Raw genomic sequence first — 18917 nt, 5'->3', positions numbered from 1 at the left:
TCCAGAAGCATTAAAACTGTAAGCCTGATATTATTTGCCAGATAATCTTTTCTTTGAATTTTTTCTCTGATGTTACCTCAATTTTCCACATTTGTATATATGCCTTTCCTTTAGAATTTAAGCTTTTGGGGGCATCCAAAAACTGATAGTGTCTTAAAAGGGTCTTAATAAATGTTCACTACAGAAATGTAGCACAGCTTACCAAAGATGTCTAAGAGATGTTTCACAGTCATAGAGAACACAGGCTGGTCTAACACTTTGAAAGGCTTTCTTCAAACCTGAAAACAAATGAACTAAGAAGCAGCACTGTGCTGATACATGTTGGAGCCTGAGGTAAAAAGGAAAAATCAGTAATACTATTGCTGTCTTTATTTAAAATTTTGATCCATTATGGACTTTTTTGCATTAATTTTGATTTTTAAAATATTGAATTAAAATATAGTTTCTCTTGACTACTGACTTTTTGGCATCCCTTAAATTTTGTGCCCAAGGAGAATGTCTCAGTCACCCCACTGTACTCCTGGACATGGTAAAGAACCAATTTAAGAAAAACAGAAAAAGTAGTTGAAAGAAGGATAAGTAAAAGCAGGAGCTAGTTCTTTTAAATAATGAAGAGAATGGGTAAATCTTGGGTAAATGTGATTAAAGAAAAAAATGTCATATTAATTGGAAATATATTTGAAAATTACAAGGAAATGGGTGACTTCCTAGGAATATATACGTCATCAAATTTGACCATGAGTAAGGGAGCACATGGATCTGACCACACATGAACTAAACTGGAACCCTACTTTTTAAAAGGTCATAATGTCCAGATAGCTTTACACTTGAAGTTCTACTGAACAATCAAGAACACATAAATTGCTATAGACTGTAGATAAGTCATTTTTTAGAAGCCAGCATAGTCCATACACAGAAACCCGAACTAGCACAGAAAGGAAATTATAAGCCAAAATCATTAATGAATTCAGGTGCAAAAGTTCAACTTAAAATGGTATCTCAGAACACTGAATCCAGCATTGTACTAAAATAATAATAAGCTGTGGGAGTTCCCATCATGGCTCAATGGTTAACAAATCCAACTAGAAACCCTGAGGTTGTGGGGTGAACCCTGGCCTTGCTCAGTGGGTTAAGGATCCAGCGTTGCTGTGAGCTGTGGTGTAGGTCACAGATGCGGCTTAGATCTAGCATTGCTGTGGCTCTGGCATAGGCCAGCAGCAACAGCTCCAATTAGACCCCTAGCCTGGGAACCTCCATATACCATGAGTATGGCCCTTACAGACCAAATAAATAAATAAATAAAATAATAATAAGCTGTTATTATGACCAAATAAGGTTAATTTTAGAAATGCAGATCATTAATAGGTTTCACATACTTCTGTCAAATTAAATGATTAAACAGTATAATTATATAAATAAAAAATAAACAGGCACTTGCTAGAATTCAGCAGCAAAACTTTCACTAGAATATGAATAAAAAAAGCTAAACATGAAAAAGGTTATATGCCAAAATATTATATTGAATGAAGAAATACTGAAGTATTTTTACAAAAATCAGGAAATTTTTTATTTCTGACTAGTAACATCATTATACTTTAACACACTGTAGAGGGTCTAACTAGTACAATAAAAGTACAAAGCATGTGACTTAAATATTAGAAATGAGGAAATTAAAAAAATCTTTATTTGAAGATTACATGGTTGCATACCTAAGAAACCTCCAATTGTACTAAAACGGTTTGAGCTAATAAGAAATTTTATAAGATGGTTACCTATAACATATATTTATGAAGGCCAATTACTTTCCTCTATATAAGAAATTAATTACAAATGGAAATGTCAAAAACTTGACTAAAAATATAAGAAAGGTAAAGAAATTATAAACTTTATCAAAAAGTTAACAAGATTTGATCAAAGAAATTTATTGGAAACTTTCAAATTAAAAAAAATTAATTCTTCTCATATTATAAATGTAATGCAAGGACAATCTCAAAACTCAACTGTATCATTCTGGAACTACACAAAATCATTTTTTAAAGTTCTTATGGAAGAAGAACTTAAAAAGTTCTATGAAAGAGTACATATATATTGAAAAAAATAATGAGGGACTTTCCAAATTAGATATTAAGTTAAATATAAAACAGTCTGGCAGTGTTTAGACAAACAATGGACAAATTGGTCAGTGTAAAAAAAATGGAGAATGGAAATTTAAAAATATACATATATGTATAAATTTAAGCATATACAGACATATTCTCTATTCTGTTCCACTGACTCACTGGCCATGCATGCGCCCATTCATGTACATATATAATGTGACAGTGGCAGCGGGTCCATTCTCAATGGGAAGAGACAGAGGATGGCTTACTTAGTAAACAAAACTGGCATAATTGATGGTTACTGTCTGGAATAAAACAAAATTAGATCTTCATTTCATATGCGCAAAGTACATCTATCAAAAATTAATTTTAGCCGTGTTAAAGACCTAACTTTAGTCAAATAAAACTTGAAATATTAGAAGAAGATTGGACATGATTTGTGGAACCTGAAAGGGAGGCTGGAGTGGGGAGGAGCAGCAGGAAATAAGACATGACCGAGACAAGAAATCCAAAGACTAAGAGTAGGATGAAAGCGAGCCTAGATGTTGTCAGCGCCTCCATGCCCACCCATAGCCAGTATTTCCAGAGGTTTTGAGTGTCTGATAAATAATGCTACTGTGTATTTGCATGTTGAGGAATATCAGCACTGTTCTCTTAATATTTTGAGCAACTTTTGGGCCTCGCCACCAATAGCTCTGCACAGGTCCATCTACACTATGTGCTGTGAATGGCTTCAAGAAATACCTCCTGAATGATATTGCAATTGCAGGAACTTGCTCATTTTGGTGCTCACGTAGAGCCCCAACTGTTTCTCTCTAATCTGCCAGCGATGAGGTGGCAGCTATTTTCAAGGTCTGTAGGGACCGAATGTAGAGAGAATTGTCTATGCCACACCCTTTCCCAACATGTTGAAGATCTCAAGACAAGTGACATCATCTTTCCACTCAGGATTATGTAAGTGTCCCCTGATAAAGTCCCAAAGACACAGCAAATGTCATCTGTTAGGGGATTTGTTAACACTAAGAGACATTGTTCAGAAGAAGCAAATGGGAAATAATCATTTACACTTTCTTTTAGGTCTCTGAAGTGAGTATTTAAAGAATACTGCTTAAGGGGAGTTCCAGTTGTGGCGCAGTGGAACCGAATCCAACTAGGAACCTTGAGGTTGTGAGTTCGATCCCTGGCCTCACTCAGTGGGTTCAGGATCCGGCATTGCTGTAAGCTGTGGTGTAGGTCCCAGATGCAGCTCGGATCTGGCATTGCTGTGGCTGTGGTGTAGGTTCGCAGCTGTAGCTCCAATTAGACCCCTAGCCTGGGAACCTCATATGCCGTGGGTGTGGGCCTAAAAAGACAAAAGACCAAAAAAAAAAAAAAAAAAAAAAGAATACTACTTACATGATTATATACCCCAAATAGTATTTTTGAAAACATTAAAAGAAAGTCAGTTTATGAACAAACTATTGACAAAAGACTGATGACTGAATTCTAAGTATTCACTTACAAATTCACTTATAAATTAACTTCCAAGCATTTCACTTATAAATCTATATATAGCAAGTCTTTATTTTCAGACTGTCATCATTTCTCTGGTCTTGTACATTTAAACAAATACCTCCCTAAAGTTTAGCCTTATCTTTTAGAAAAAGGCATTTTTCTCCCATGTTACTAAAGAAACTGGACTGGTGGGATTCAGAAGGATGGCAAGAAAAGTTTATGCTTAAATTAAAAAAAAAATTGTTGAATTTTAAATTAAAAAAAAAAAAACTTCCTGGACCTTCATCTCATGTTTGCTTGTTCAAGGGATCTTATACGGTAGATTTTGGTCTATGATAACTACCTTTCCTGGCATACATCAGACCATCTAGAATATTGGTTAGTTATATTTTATTGAGTATCTACTATATGATTGGGATAACTGGTTTTATTTTAGGTATTGACAACAAACAACAAATGGGAAACCTCAGACTATTGGAAACTTATGCTTTATTTCCAATACACTTAGCAAGAAAAGAAATATTTCACTACTTGGCTCAGATGACTGGATGCTCTTCTGGTAAAGTCAATTTGGATATTGAATTCTTAAGAAATAATACTACAAGGGACTAGCTTTTGGGAGATCAACTCTGGAAAGAATCTGATCTGAGCAGAATCTTTCAGCATCTAACTGGAAAACTGTAGCCTTGGGAAGAGAGACACTGAGAGAGAGGTTTTTATCATCTTTTCTATCTAACCCCTGAAACTCATCATGGGCACAAATGGGTGGCAGGCAGGACTTATTCTAATGAATGACACAGCTTTAAGAATGAACTGTTTTTTCCATAAACCACAGGAACTCTGCTTTCATTAGAATGGAAAATGGAGTTTCCATCATGCAGTACTTTTTTTTTCTTTTTAAAAAAATTGTTTTTGGCCGCGCCTTCAGCATGGAGAAGTTCCCAGGCCAAGGATCAAACCTGTGCCACAGCAATAACCTGAGCCACAGCAGTGACAACAGACAGATCCTTAACCTGCTGAGCCATAAGGGAAAGCTATTGATTCCTACAAGTCCTTCTCTCTCCTTTTTTTTTTTTTTTTTTTTGGCCCTAGTCTGTGGAAGTTTCCAGGCCAGGGATCAGACCAACACCAGAGGAGTGACCCCAAACCACAGCAGGCAGTGATAATGCTGGAATCCTTTACCAGCTGAGCCACCAGGGAACTCTCACAGCAGGTTAATCTTAGTAAATGAGCACAGTTAAGTGAGTCCAAATTCCGACTTGATTCCTTCAGTTTGTTACAAACTCAAAGTCTAAGCATGTCCAGAATTGACTGTCATGGGAAATACCTGCTCCTCCAAGAAGTTTACAAATGTGCCCACTGACAGTGCTAAAATGGCAGATAATCACTTAAGGTCTATAGCTGGCTCATTCCTTTGACTCATCCATTATTAAAGTGATTTTATTTTATTTTTTTCCTGGAACATGGCACTTCTAATCTTAAAAAAAAAAAATTGGGTTTTTTTTTTGAAATGCACATTCATTAATCCCAAATTATCAGTCTTTCTCATAAAGGACATTATCTACATGGATATGTATACATGTCAGATGTACACTGACAACTGTACATAAAGTAAGTTTTTGCACATATTTAAATAACACGATTTAATTGGGAAATTTCCGAAGCCACTTTTGAAATTGTATTACTTACATTAGAGATCACAAGGGAGTAACTGGCTTAGTAACCAGTTTATCACATTAAAATGTATTTTTAATGTATGCTAATTTCAAAAGGCTCATAGGAGAGTCAGCAAGCTTTAGAAGTCTGCATTTATAGAATTGGGAAGAACCTGTTGGGGGTGACTTCAGTATCTCTGGGTAAGGCACTGAATTATTGGCTGTTTCCTCATTTATAAAATTGCAGCTAATATTTATCTTCTGGACCAAAAAAAAAAAAAATGTTACTTAGACTAAGTAATAAAGCCAGCAATATTAATTATAACATTATTATTCACCTTCAGAATCATAAAAAAAATGAAGAAAAAACTTCTTGGAGAACATGATTAACTCATGTGAAGATTTAAACATTTTTAGTAATATCTGGCATAGCAGATACATTCTTAATTAAAATCTCAGGATACTAAGTTTATAAGTAATTCGTTACCTAGAACCCATTTATTACTGAGAGCTGGTGATGGGAGGGGCCTGAGAAGAAATCTTTATATTACACAGGAAATTCACTGGAGCCCAAGGACGTTAAATAATTTTCCTAAAGACAAGGTGATGATCAGCAACCACGCCATAACCGGAAGGTCGAATTTTCCAGGCGTTTCTCCTTTGTTCCATCCCCGGTCATATATTTATTTATTTAGAGAAATTGTAAAATAATAAGGAAACACTAAAAGTTCTGACCCTCAGATATTAATCAGTCCACTACCAATGCGCAGTTGCTATTCCATGACAGCTTTTCAGCAACTGGAACTGTAATCATTTTAAAAGAATTATAGATTTCCAAAAGAGATGGGCCCATTTTAAATTTCCAAAATTCCCTTTTAAGTGCTGAGAATCCGGGGGAGAAGCGCGTACTGTGGCATCTTTATAGGCAAGGAACCGTCCAATGGGGGAATTTCTTATGTGAGGACAGATAGACGAGACGCGGACCCCGTAGCTACAGGGCTCGGGCAGCGCGGGGCGGTGGCTCCCGGACCCCGTCTCACTCCCTGGGGCCCGCGTCGCCGCGGACCCGCTCCCAAAACTGCCGCCACTCGGGGCCGCGCACAGAATCCGGGCGTGGGGCGCCTCCCCGGGACCGGCCTCGGCTGCAGACCCCGCAGGCAGGGGTGGTTGTTCAGAGGGTCATGGATACCGGGCAGGGGCGGCGTACCTCCGACTCGGGCGTGGTTCCCGCCGGAATCATCCCGGCGGGGGTCGTTCCCCCGGGAGTCGTTCCCACAGACGTCGCCATGATCCCGCCAGAGCGCCGCGGCCCCTCGTCACCTAGGCAACCGGGGCGGGGCCGGGGTCACTGGGCTGGGGAACGGAGACACACGCAGAGCGTCTTCCGGGTCCGGAGCCGGGTCCTCACCTGGGAAAGGGCTGGGGTCGGGCGGTGGGAGCCCGAGGCCAGGCCGACCGGGCCGCTGCGAGGCGCTCTGCTGGGAAGGCCCGCGGCGGGGCTTTGAATCCTGGAGTACGAATTCTCCTTTTCAGTAAGAATGAAAAAAAGGAAAAAAAAAAGCAATGTAAACGAACTCGTGGCGGTGTCTAATGCTAACACTAATCAAGTTCTCAATAAGTATTAAAGTGAGGTATATTATTGGAATTGACCATTGATTGATATTTGCTATTGAGGAATTGTCATTTTAAGGTGTGATATTACTCTCCTGTTTAGGAGGAAGAAATGCTTTTATCGTCTAGAGATAACATTCTGCAAGATTTAGTGATGATGAAGTGATAAAATGTGCGATTAATTCCAGAATAATGAGAGGTGGGGCATGGATTAGAAGAATCAAGATTGGGTACATGGGGGTGGGTGATCATTATACCATTCTTCCTATTTTGTATTGAATTTTTCCATAATAAAAATGTTGAAAAACAATGTGTTTAGTAATAGTACGAATGTTCTTCTCTGAGTGGTAATACTTGCTTTGATAATGAAATGCTCTTTGCTTGTATTAACCTGCTTGCGGGTTGCTTGCTATTGCAGGAAGCTTAGTGCAAAGATCAGACATTATGTAAGTGCTTCACTTTCCCCATCTGTAAAATGAAATAATAACAACGTTTGCCTCATAGCATTACTGGGAGGATTTACCATGTTAATATACAGGAGTGTTTAGAATAATGTCTGGTACCTGTAGTTAGATATTAGGATTAGGATCGGTTTGTACGTTTCTCTTGACTTTCGTCCAGCTTGTCCAACATTTGCCAAAATTGTATTTCCATTGTGGCCCTTTTTTTATATTTGCCTACTGCTTTTCAGACCAAATCACTTTAGCTTTGCATAACCTCATGCTAATTGTGCCATTTCCAGTGGTACTGTTAAGATTATGCAATTTGTACTGTCACCTGGTGTTCATGATTTGTCTCTACTTTTGTATATGTTTGGCCAATCTTTTAAGTGGATTGTAGAGTACTCCGTACCTTGATTTCACTCCTAAAGAAACTGGTTTAGTTCTTAGTTCAGAGTATTCACTCAACTATGAGTTTATGACTTCCAACTCCATTTTAAAAGGGCTACATTAGAACCTCCTCAATTAGTGAAAATATAGTCCATTTCTAGTGATTGCCAGAGTTAATACAGGAGCTACCACCTTACAAACTCATTACAATGCTTAAATATTTGACTATTTCCTTCTGATCACTACTTCAAAGAAATTGAGAACAACTGGTCACCTTCTGCTAAGAACCCTTCACATTCTTCGAATTCAGCCTTTGGTAAATTGCTAAAGCATTTATTTCTCTAAACTATAGTTCTAGGTTTCTCAAAGGTCTGATTTATTGTTCTGCCCTTTCATTGTTCTGCCATTTCTTTGATAGTTTTTTACATTTTCTTCACCCCTTTTTGGTTTTGGGCCCCAGCACTAGATGGAGGATTCCATTAAAGATGGAATCAATTCTAACAGTGACAGAAGAGTGGCCTCAGGGAGGGGATAATTTTTTGTAGGAATTTCAATTTTACTGTATTTAATATTGTAATTTATTGGACAAGTCAGTTTTGAGGAGGTAATTTAATTTTATGGGGCACAATTTTTTTTTTCCCAGTAAGAATGGTGTTGAAAACCCATTATTAGCCTGAAGGTTACTTTTAATTTGCACAAGTTGAAGCTGATTTTAGCTTCTCACTTCCTTTGTAGGGAGGTGCCAACAAGAAAGACAAATCTCAGTAGGTGATATGCTTTCTCACATGGAAAGGTCAGTTAAGTCTTCCTTCTCAAGTCTCTTTTGAAGATAAAGGCTTCTAACCAAAGCCTGCAAAATTCCTTTTGTTATCTTAGTTTATTGTTTTATGGCTTGCAGAGAAAAGGAAACATATGGGTCTTGTGGTTTATATATATTTTTTTAAAAGACCTCTGACTCTTAGCACATCGCAGTGAAATATGAGGTAGCTTGATGCTATTATTTGCTCAACTGAATTGGCCCTTGTTCTAATGAAAGTACTCCAATCTCCACACCTATAAACTGGTGAGTAGCAGATTTTACAAATGGAATCAGATTTTCTTGTAGAGAGGGGCATTTTCATAATTTTATCAGTGGAGGTATTAGATATTTAAAATAAACCATTGTGGTTCAGTGTTCCCATTGTGTTCCCATTGTGGCTCAGTGGGTTAAAGACCTGACCTTGTCTCCATGAGGATGTGGGTTTAAATCCTGTGTTAAGGATCCAGTTTTGTTGCAAGCTGCCTTGAGGTTCACAGCTGCGGCTTGGATCTGGCATGGCTCTGTGGCTAGGCCTGAAGCTGAAGCTCTGATTAGACCCCTAGCCTGGGAACTTGCATATGCCACAAGTGTGGCCATAAAAATTAATTAATTTAATTAAATTAAATAAGCCATAGCAAAGAAATATTTAGGAAAGGGCTAGATAATTTTCTGATGGGTATTGATGGTCTAGTGATGGCCTATTGCCTTCATATAAGGCAGTGAAAACAGACAGTGAGATTTCAGCTGTTTTCTTAGGGTAGGAAAGCATTTCTACTCCACTCATGATTTATGTGTTACTGGCTCATTTTAAGTGTAAATGAAGTTCTTTAACAATAAGTGAAATAATGTCACTAATGAGATTAATGATATATTAGTAGTTCTAACACTGCGATTCTGAGGTCTTCAATCTATTAAGTGACACTCATGATAGTGTTAAGAGGATCAGCCTGGAAAAATTCCAATTAGTCCTTGAAATAGTACTGAGAGACCCTCAAGTTTTGGAGATGGAATTTAGATAACACATTGAATTTTAGTCTGGAAATACATTTACTTGTAAGATGTAGAAAGAAAACAATATATAAAAAGTCTTTTACTTTGTGAATAATTGGCTTCACTCTTTGTTACATATGTAATTTACAGCAAGGAAAGTATTCCAATAGCTAATCAATTGTGAAATATATTTAGCTTTCTTAACCTTTACCTAATCCTCATATCTGGTCTTCTCATTTCAATAAAATGCCTTAATCTGTTCAAGTCCTCTGTGAGAACATTTTAAAGTCTAACTTTAATAAAAACACTTTAGGAAATGGCGTAGTAAACCCACTACAGTAGGATGCATTCTAAGATTGACTCATTATTATGGGTGGGGGGAGGGGAATGTAATGATTTCTAATAAACCATCGGTACGATTTTGACATTGTTCATGTAATGCTGCAATTTGTCTTCAAAACTCTGTGTTCTTTTTGTGGGTATATCTGTTTTTCTTTATCCAGTTAAGCCCTTTATGATGGATCCTTATTCCTTTCAGATGAAAATTCTTTTCCCCAAATCAGAAAAATACTCTTTTCCTAACCCAGAGACCCTTTCAGATAGTTTTATAATTTGTCCTTTTTCTTTCTGATCAACTTATAAGAAAAAATAAAGCTCTCTTACTCCTCATCTCTCCTTAACTACTCCATGCCATGTAACCAGCCTCTCACCTCCTTTGCTCTCCTAAAGCCATCCTCTCAAAGGCTGCCCATGGATCCTGCCTTCCTTGGAGTCTGGAATTCTCTCTTTGCTTCTTCTACCCACTCCCTACACTTGGCCTTGTGCCCTGGAAGGCTGACCCATCAGCTGGCTTTGCCACGTTCCTCTCCCTCAGACTTGCAGTTGGGTTTGGTCAGTGGGAACACACCAGCAGGAGATTGAGGGTGGGAGAGTGAGGTTAGGGTCATTTATTCTCTCTGTTTCCCTTCCTGCAGGATTGCAGTTGGGAGGAGATGTGTTCTCACACCAAAGGCCTTGCTGGCTACAGCCTGTCCCTCTACCCCCATTTTCCCTTCCAGCCCAGGGTAGTAATGGCTCCCTCCTGCTGCTCAGCCCAGAGATGCTTCCCCATCCTTTGTGGTTTCCCTGATGTCTGCTCACTGGTTTATCCATATCTCCTTTACCAAAGTTTCCTCAGCTCTCACCTTTGTGCCATGTGTTTCCTGTTGGTACCTTGATTGGCATCAGCAAAAATTAGCTCCAAACATTTAGACAAAGCCTGGCTCTGTCAATACCATTGCTGTCTACCACTTAGTTGTTATGGAGTGAGCAAACCAGTCTGTAAGTGACCTTGAACAACTATCTAGGTAGGACTGTATCCCACCTCAGTCCATTCTGCACCTGGAAGGCCTGCACCCCAGGACTGACGGTAGACGGGGGATGGTGATTACCCATGTGTCCTGTGCTATCCATGTCCTGAGCAGCCACGGTTCCTGGTCTCAACAAGACTTCCTTAAAACTCGCCCTATAAAAAAGGCAAAATAATAGATCACTTGAGCATGGATGACGGGCGAGCGTGAGAGAGGAGGAGTGCTTTCCTCTTTGCTTGTTGATCCTGGCTTTGAAGGTTTGACCTTTCCTAAGAGAACCTCCCCTGTACCCTGTGATAGGGAATTCACCTGTAAACCAGGAGGTAGAATGCATGTCCTGCAGATTCACTTGTTCCAGCACATTTAGATAGATAATCTATATTTGCATACAAGTCCCATTAATTATTTTCATTTGCACATTGTTCTTTATTATAGTCTTTACCTTAGCATTTTTACTACTCCTTTTACACTCTCAGTGAACTACTTTTCCATCCTCAAGCCATATTTGTGGACTGGGAGTTAAATGCAAAAAACAAACCTCAGCAACGATGCACACATTAAGTGAAAATACTTTCGCTGACAAAAAGACTGCACCCTGATTCCAGAATGTTAGTCTGGGCAGCCTGACCCAAATTCCTGAAGTACAGGCAGAATCTTTAAACACATGAATTAAATTAGCCATAAAGAGCTTTTATAAAAATCAAAATTTATCCTACCTTTTGCATATATGAATATGTATGATAAAAACAATTTTGTTGGGTTTTTTTCCTTCTAAAAGTGACCACCTAAGTGCCACTTAATTAATGACAGGGGGCTCCATTGCTCTTTGAATATATTTTTGAGAAAATTTATCCTGGGGGATTCTGGGAAGTACCTTGACTGAGCAAACATTGCTCTCTTCCCTGTGCTACCTCCCACCCCACTCCACTTTTAAATATAGCAAGTCTAATTTTACCTGTTTTACATAATAGCTTTCTTACGCATTTTGTTTGAAGGAAGGATTTTGAGCTTTAAAAAGTTTGAAAGCCACTAGGTAATCTCTAAGGGAACTTCATCTCTGAAAATTCTATTACAATATAATTTCCCACAGCAGTCATAGTCTGAAATGTTCATGCTGGCAAATGCACAGTATTGCTGTTATTAAACATGTCTTGTGTATATGCTTGTTTATGATTTGAGGGAAAGAAAATAATGTACATTATCTCATTTAATCATCAGATGCTACTGTCCTGGTATACCAAACAGCATTGCTTTTGATTGAGAAACTTACTTCACAGCAGAAGTGCAGCAATGGGCTCACGCTCATGGAATTGACTGGTCTTACCGTATTCCCCACCCTAATCCTGAAGTAGTGGCTTGGTGGAACAGTGGAAAGGCCTTTTGAAGACTCAGTTACAGTGCTGGCTAGGTGACCATACCTTGCAGGGCTGGAGCAGAGTTCTCCAGTTGCTTGTACAGGCTCAGAATCAGCATCCAATACATGATACTGTTTCTCCCACAGCCAGGATTTGTGCACCGTGGAATCAAGGAGTGGAAATGGGAGTGTCACAACTGTAATGTTATAATGACCCACTAGCAAAGTTTTGCTTCCTGTTCCCATGTCCTCGTGCTCTGTTAGCCTAGAGGTCTGAGTGCCAGAGGGAGGAACACTTCCATCAGGAGACACAACACTGATTCTATTGAACTGGGTGTTAAGACCACCACCTGGCCACTTTGAACCCCTTTTAAATCCCTGAATCAACAGGCAAAGAAGGGAGTGATGGTGTTGGCTGGGGTGATGAACTCTGCCTACCAAGGAGAAATTGGGCTGCCACTTCATGATGGAAATAAAGAATATGCCTGATATAAAGGAGACTCCTTATAGCCTCTGCTAGTATTACCATGCCCTTGGATTAAAGTCAATAGAAAACCATAAAAACCCAATCCAGGCAAGACTACTAACAGCCAGGCCCTTGGGGAATGAAGGTTTAGATTACCCCACCAGGTTAAAAAAAAAAAAAAGAAAAAGAAAAAGAAAAAGAAAAACCATGACCAGCTGAAGTACTTGCTAAAGGCAAAAAGAAAACATGTGTTAGAAGAAGGCAGTTATAAATACTACCACCACTAATCAGTTAGAGAAGTACAGGGGCAGAGACTATAATTGTCTAGAATATTTTCTCCTTATCTTGTTATGAATGCATTTGTGAGTGTTTTCTCTCCTTTCTGATTCCCTTATGTAATATAGTATTTATATATTATTAATTTCACATTGCAGTATTTATGTTACAGGATATTAAGGACAAAACTAAACAGAAAAAAAGACAAAAACTCTGTTTGCTCAAAAATTCCATTCTATAAATAGGTTCATTTGTGCCCTATTTTAGATTCCACAGAAATTGGCACAACATTGTAAATCAATTACACTTTAAAAAAATGGAAAAGAAAAAAATTCCATTCTAATAAGGTAGTAAACCTAGACTCTATTTCAAGAGATAAGAACCCACTGATCAGTATTTTGAAAGGCTTTTTATTTGTGCAAACCTGAGAACTTGAGATCAGCAAAGAGCTTGATATTAAACGTAATGTTTCTTTAACTGGGAATAATATCCTATTGGTTGATTTATTAGTAGTTTTTTAGAAAGGGATAAATGCTATGGGAAAAAAGTAGGTTGAAGGAAGATCAGAAGGGGAGAGTTGGGAAAATCTGTGCGTTTTGAAGTATTAAGTAGGATGGTGAGGCTAGGCCTTGGGAAATAGGTGAAAAATGAGCAAGCTTATCACCATTATCATAACTAGCATTCTGGCTAACTGCTTTCTGTGCATTATCTTATTTAAATTTCATAACAGATATCGTCACTGAAGATTAAAGAAGCTAATTATTTACCCCATATAACGCGGGTACTTAGGGGAAGCTACAGAATTCAAATTCAGGAGTATCTGATTAAGGGCCCAAGTTGTGCCTTAATGGGCTGTCTCAAAGCGGTGGTTTACTGTGTTTGGAGGTTGCAGTGAAATTTGATTTGACATTTGGTTTTTCAAAGCATCTATTATTAGCCATATCTTCAAAACTCAGTTTAAAAACATGTACTCAAATATATAATAACTCACATATTAATATATTGGAGGTTCTCATCCTGTTAAACTGAGGTTTTTTTTGCACATGTGCAAATTTTTTTTCCACTTCTAAGCATATGTTTGAACATTGTACAAATGTTTCATTGATTAGGAATTTTTAAATTTTTCATTATTAAGAAAATTCAGGGAGTTCCTGCTGCAGCAAAGTGGGTTAAGAATCCGACTGCAGTGGCTCAGGTTGCTGCAGAGGTGAGGGTTTGATCCCTGGCCCTAAACAGTGGGTTAAAGGATCTATTGTGGCTGCAGCTCACATTAAATACCTGGCCTGGGAATGTCCATATTCTGCAGGAGCAGCCATAAAAAAAAAATTCAGGTGTTAGCAGGTCTCTTCTCCATAAAATTGAAAATAGCTCATACCTAGCACAGAGTAGGATTAGGAATGTCTGCTGATTACATGTACTTATCACAGTGGAATTATTAACTTGTTGAAAAAGAGAACCCATAAAATGTTTATATAATGTCATATAGAAGGTAATTCTAGCACCATTGGTTAGGCGTATATGCTTTTTACCTGCCTTATAATTGATAAATAATCAGTAAAGTTGATTTTATTTTAAGCTCAGAATTACTTAATTGAAGAATATTCTGAGACTGCAGGAAGGTTTTCTTTTTTCCTTAAACCTACCACTTGCAATTATTTGTGTAGATCAAGTTTCTTTTAAAAAATTAAGAAACCAAGTCAGAATATTAGAATAAATTCAATATTAAACACTGTCATGGCTGGAATAGTCTCATTATGTTTGTTTTTATAGTTAAACAAATCCATGTTATAATAAGTAAATATGTTTTAGTTATAATAAATACATGTTAAAGTAGACCATACACAATACATTCATATAAATAACACTTTCATCTATTTATATTGAAGCTTAATTTTAAAAAAATTTAGCAGGTGTGAGTATAGTGTGAAATCCATTGATATAAACATGGAAGTAGTTTCTAAAATGACAGTTACCTAGGGAATTAGAAAATAACATAGATTGTGCCCATAGATGCCTTAAAAGAAACTGGGAAATACTTTCTTAACAGAGATAAATAGTTCAATAAACAAAAATAATGGTTTTCTGTTGGTTATTTTAGTCTATATAATCATGCCATTAAGGAAATAGAATAGTATAAACTCCCTAATGATTTCAGTCCTCAGTCATTGACTTTAGATGACTGAACTTGGAAGGAGTTTACTGCTGGTGCGTTGGTGATGAAGGGACAATTCACTTGAGTTTCAGATGGCCACCGCTGTGTCCACAGGTCTCCAGACATTACTCTTCATCCCTCAGCTCCCTTGGGGACTTAACACCTAAAGTTCATCTTATCTGGACCAGAATGTAAGTTGTTTTTGCTAAGAACATGAGAAGTGGGCATTTATAATATTATTTCCATAATTATTACTTTAGCCAGTAGAGTAGATTATATTCAGTGATGGATTAGTAAATTGAAAATGATTTCATTTATGTGGAAATCACATCTTCATGTGGAAAGATTGAGATAAAATATTAACCAACCCCAAATTTATTTTACATCAGATTAGTGGAATTATCGAAATGGATGTGAATAAGAAAACCAAAAATGCCCCAAGTAGAAAAAAAGACAAGAGTGTATTTAGGCACATCTCCAAGGAAGAAATATTCATGAAAAGAAACAGATGAAAGAGGTTCAACCTCATTAATGATGAAAGAAACACAGGTTAAAACAATCACAGCATCTCTTGCGGATCAAAATTGACAAATGTTTGGGGCAGGGGACACTCTCAGGTAGTTCCTGTGGACCTGTGATTTAATAGTGTTTCTGGACGTTCATATGATAATATGCATAAAAATAGAAAGATTCACATAATCCTTGACCAGGAAATTACATTTTTAGAAATTTATCCTATAGGCATAATCATAAATATCTGAAAAGCTCATCTATAATTTTTTGTATAGCATTGTTTTTAATTGTAGGGTGGGGGTAGAGAAATAATTTCAAATAATGGGGTAAAGCTAAAAGTCAATCAAGTTATATCCATAAAATGAAATCTGATATGGTTTTGAAGTATCATGTTTGAGAAACTGTTCATAATTAATTAAAAGAAAGCACAATACAAAGATAAACACAGCGTGGTACTCATTTATGCACCTGTATCATGTAACAATATATATGTATAATATAATATATAATGTATTATTTATCTGTTTAGTAAAAGAAGTGAAGGAATGTTTATTAAAATATGCAGTGTCTTTGGGTGACCTCTTTTTTTTGCTTATTTGTACTTTGCAAATTTTTTTTTTTTCTTTTTAGAGCTGCATCTGCAGCATATGGAGGTTCCCAGGCTAGGGGTCAGATCAGAGCTACAACTGCCAGCCTACACCACAGCCACAGCAATGCAGGATCCAATCTGCATCTGCGACCTACACTGCAGCTCACTGCAACACCGGATCCTTAACCCACTGAGTGAGGCCAGGGATCGAACCTGCATCTTCATGGATTCTAGTCAGGTTTGTTAATCGCTGAGCCATGAAGGGAACTCCCACATTTTCTACACTAAAGAGACAACATTATTTTTTGCCTTTTAATGGGAAATTTCAAACTTAAACAACAATACAGAGAATAGTACAGTGAGCCTCCATGTACCTGTCATTCCATTTCAACAACTATCAAGCAAAGTTAAAAAAATTTTTTTAAAGTGCAATCACCCACAAACTGTTGTGCCCAAAGCACCTGGAGCTAATTACTATGGTTCTTCATAAAGGATTTCTCCTATTTTCTCTTGAAAAATATTTTGTTTCCATTGCCCAAATCCTGTTTCCCAAACATGGGCTTAGTCACGAAAAAATTTTTGTTAGAGAAAGCTCAAAGCATTTCAAAGTCATTAATGAAAACAGTAAGTCGATAATGCGAATTTTAAATTTTTTTATCAAAGTAAAAGCCACATCTCTGCTTTCTGGCAGTTTATCACTGTTTTTCTGAATGTATAAATAAGAAGCTTATGAACAAAGAGACCCAAAAAGTGTTGTAGCCGGTTGTGTGAGGTCTTTGCATCTCCTTCTTCATCTAGTTTAGGGATTAGTCATAATCTGGGAAAACACATTTAAGTACAAGGGTCCATAGACTCTGCCATCAGTTTGGGAAGCACTTTCATTCTTGAACTCATAATCTGCAATACAGAATGTGTTGTACAGATGCTGATGAGGAGTTTTTAGAAGTTAAGAGCCATGTCTGCTCCAAAGAATGATGCACTGCCCTGAAAAAACAGACTCCCACGAGTTTAAATATTTTCCCCACTGACAAATAAAAGACACAAAGAGGTGCAACATCTGCGATCTAGTATGGTTATAACAAAAAACCTTTCTTCCGGACTCCTGGATTTGTACCAGTTTTAAAGGAACATCTCCACAGTATGTTAGAGGAAGTGTGTGCATTTTGATGGGCTAACCTGTCTGGTGAACTTTAAATGTGTGCTTTTTTTTTTTTTTAAATCCTAGATAACTTACTTTTGGAAAGTAGAAAATTGTTTATTTCTTTTATTTCCATAAGACCCAAATACTTGTGCTTCTAATGCACTCAGTAGAGCTGGACTATAAAAATAATAAATGTGTGACAACATGAGTATAAACATAATAAATGTCATGCTTTCACATGGCAAATTGTCAATATCTATTGACATTTGTTCTTATGGCATCTATTAAGGCCATACCATATTTATTAACTCTGGTTTGATTACACTGCTCCATTAACTTGGTAATTTCATTATAGTCTAAGAGGGATTTTAGCTGCTGAATTAGTTTAAATTTTATGCACAAGCTCAGAAGTCCTTGGGCAGTGAACACATTTCACATATATATAATAAATAATTAATGAATAAAAGCTCTTTGAGAGAATCAGACAACAATTAAATCAGGATCAGATAACTTTTTTTAATAAAACAAACTGAGAAATTGCTCATAGATGTTATAGTCATAAACTGTGTCAGGTATGCTCCTAAGGCTTGTTAGTAATATACTTTGCGGGAGAGAATAACTTTATCAGAGGGAAACACTACTTAAATCTAGAAATAAATATTAAGCCCACCTGGATTGTGTGAAGCGATAAAGGAAGAGGTGTAGAAGGTACTAGGCTGAGTAAATTTGTTTCTGAACTAATTTTAAACATGATATTGCAGAAATTTGATGAGAAATGTGTTCCACATCTGATAAATCCCACAAAAGTAGCCAAAAGGACCAGGTAAGAGATGATATACTGGCTGAGGTCTTTGTGACTGAGCAGGACCCTATAGGGCCTTCCCAGGGCAGACCTCTCCTCCAACCTCAGCTGTATCTTCTCTTTGAGGCACCTAGATAAGACCACCTGATGTGTATTTCCTGAGTTGTTTTACAGGGGCTAAAACCCCACCAAATGGAAGGAATTAACTTGATGACCATGAGATCAAAGAACCCTGAAGGATTAATTGATCCTGTACTGTTACACCACCATCAACCAATCAGAACATGTGCTCATCACTTGCCTTGGGAGGCCCCACCCTCACCTAGCCTTTAAAAGTGCCTTGCTTGTGCTGAGAATTCTGGTTTTTCCCAGTTTGAGCTGTCCTAGGCTCTGAATCTGGTATCATACAATAAATGCTGCTCTTTCTTTTACCACAACCTTGTGTCTGTAGCCCCCCTGTGTACTGCATGTGGCCAAGTGAACCCAAGTTTGTTTCAGTAACAATTTTGGTGTCCACCTGAGGGGTGTGGTACCCAATGGACCTCTTCCCCTCCCATCCAGCTGCTACCTGCGCTTCTTGGCCTGGAGGACGTCCCTGAGTGTTTGCCACCACCCAGGTGTCACAGGCCCACAGATTCTTTTGATATTTGTGGTGAAAGAAACAAGGAACATACATCAGCCTGCTGAGACATCTTTGGTGAGTAAAGGGGCAGACTACCCTTCCCTACTGCATTGGCTTTCCTTATAGCAGAGCACTGGTTTGGATTTTCCCTTTCGGGCAAAGTCATTTTGGCTTC

At 37.7% G+C, this 18917-nt stretch overlaps 1 protein-coding gene and 1 long non-coding RNA gene across 4 annotated transcripts in view; one reads left to right on the top strand and one right to left on the bottom strand.

Moving 5' to 3' along the window:
- CABCOCO1 (ciliary associated calcium binding coiled-coil 1) overlaps positions 1 to 6574 on the bottom strand; it is a 125404-nt gene extending 118830 nt beyond the window's left edge. For all 3 annotated transcript variants that reach the window (XM_084997028.1, XM_001924770.5, XM_084997027.1), the window contains exon 1: positions 6456 to 6574. Coding sequence is in view for 2 of the 3 variants with exons in the window: in XM_001924770.5 (XP_001924805.1) it covers positions 6456 to 6536 (81 nt within the window). In the remaining variant the exon portion in view is untranslated. The remainder of the gene's footprint in view (positions 1 to 6455) is intronic.
- A 184-nt stretch (positions 6575 to 6758) lies between these two features.
- On the top strand, positions 6759 to 7169 carry LOC102159881 (uncharacterized). The gene is made up of 2 exons (XR_307570.4): positions 6759 to 6874; positions 6963 to 7169. It is a non-coding gene; the product is annotated as an uncharacterized LOC102159881 (long non-coding RNA).
- Positions 7170 to 18917: the final 11748 nt, after the last annotated feature.

This window comes from Sus scrofa, chromosome 14 (assembly GCF_054392235.1).
Source record: "Sus scrofa isolate SSC_HxYL_T2T_F1_AM1 chromosome 14, Sscrofa_HxYL_maternal_Yorkshire_Landrace_v2.0, whole genome shotgun sequence".
NCBI lineage: Eukaryota > Metazoa > Chordata > Mammalia > Artiodactyla > Suidae > Sus > Sus scrofa.
Note: the sequence above shows the minus strand (reverse complement) of the source record. Positions and strands in the feature narration are given on the sequence as shown.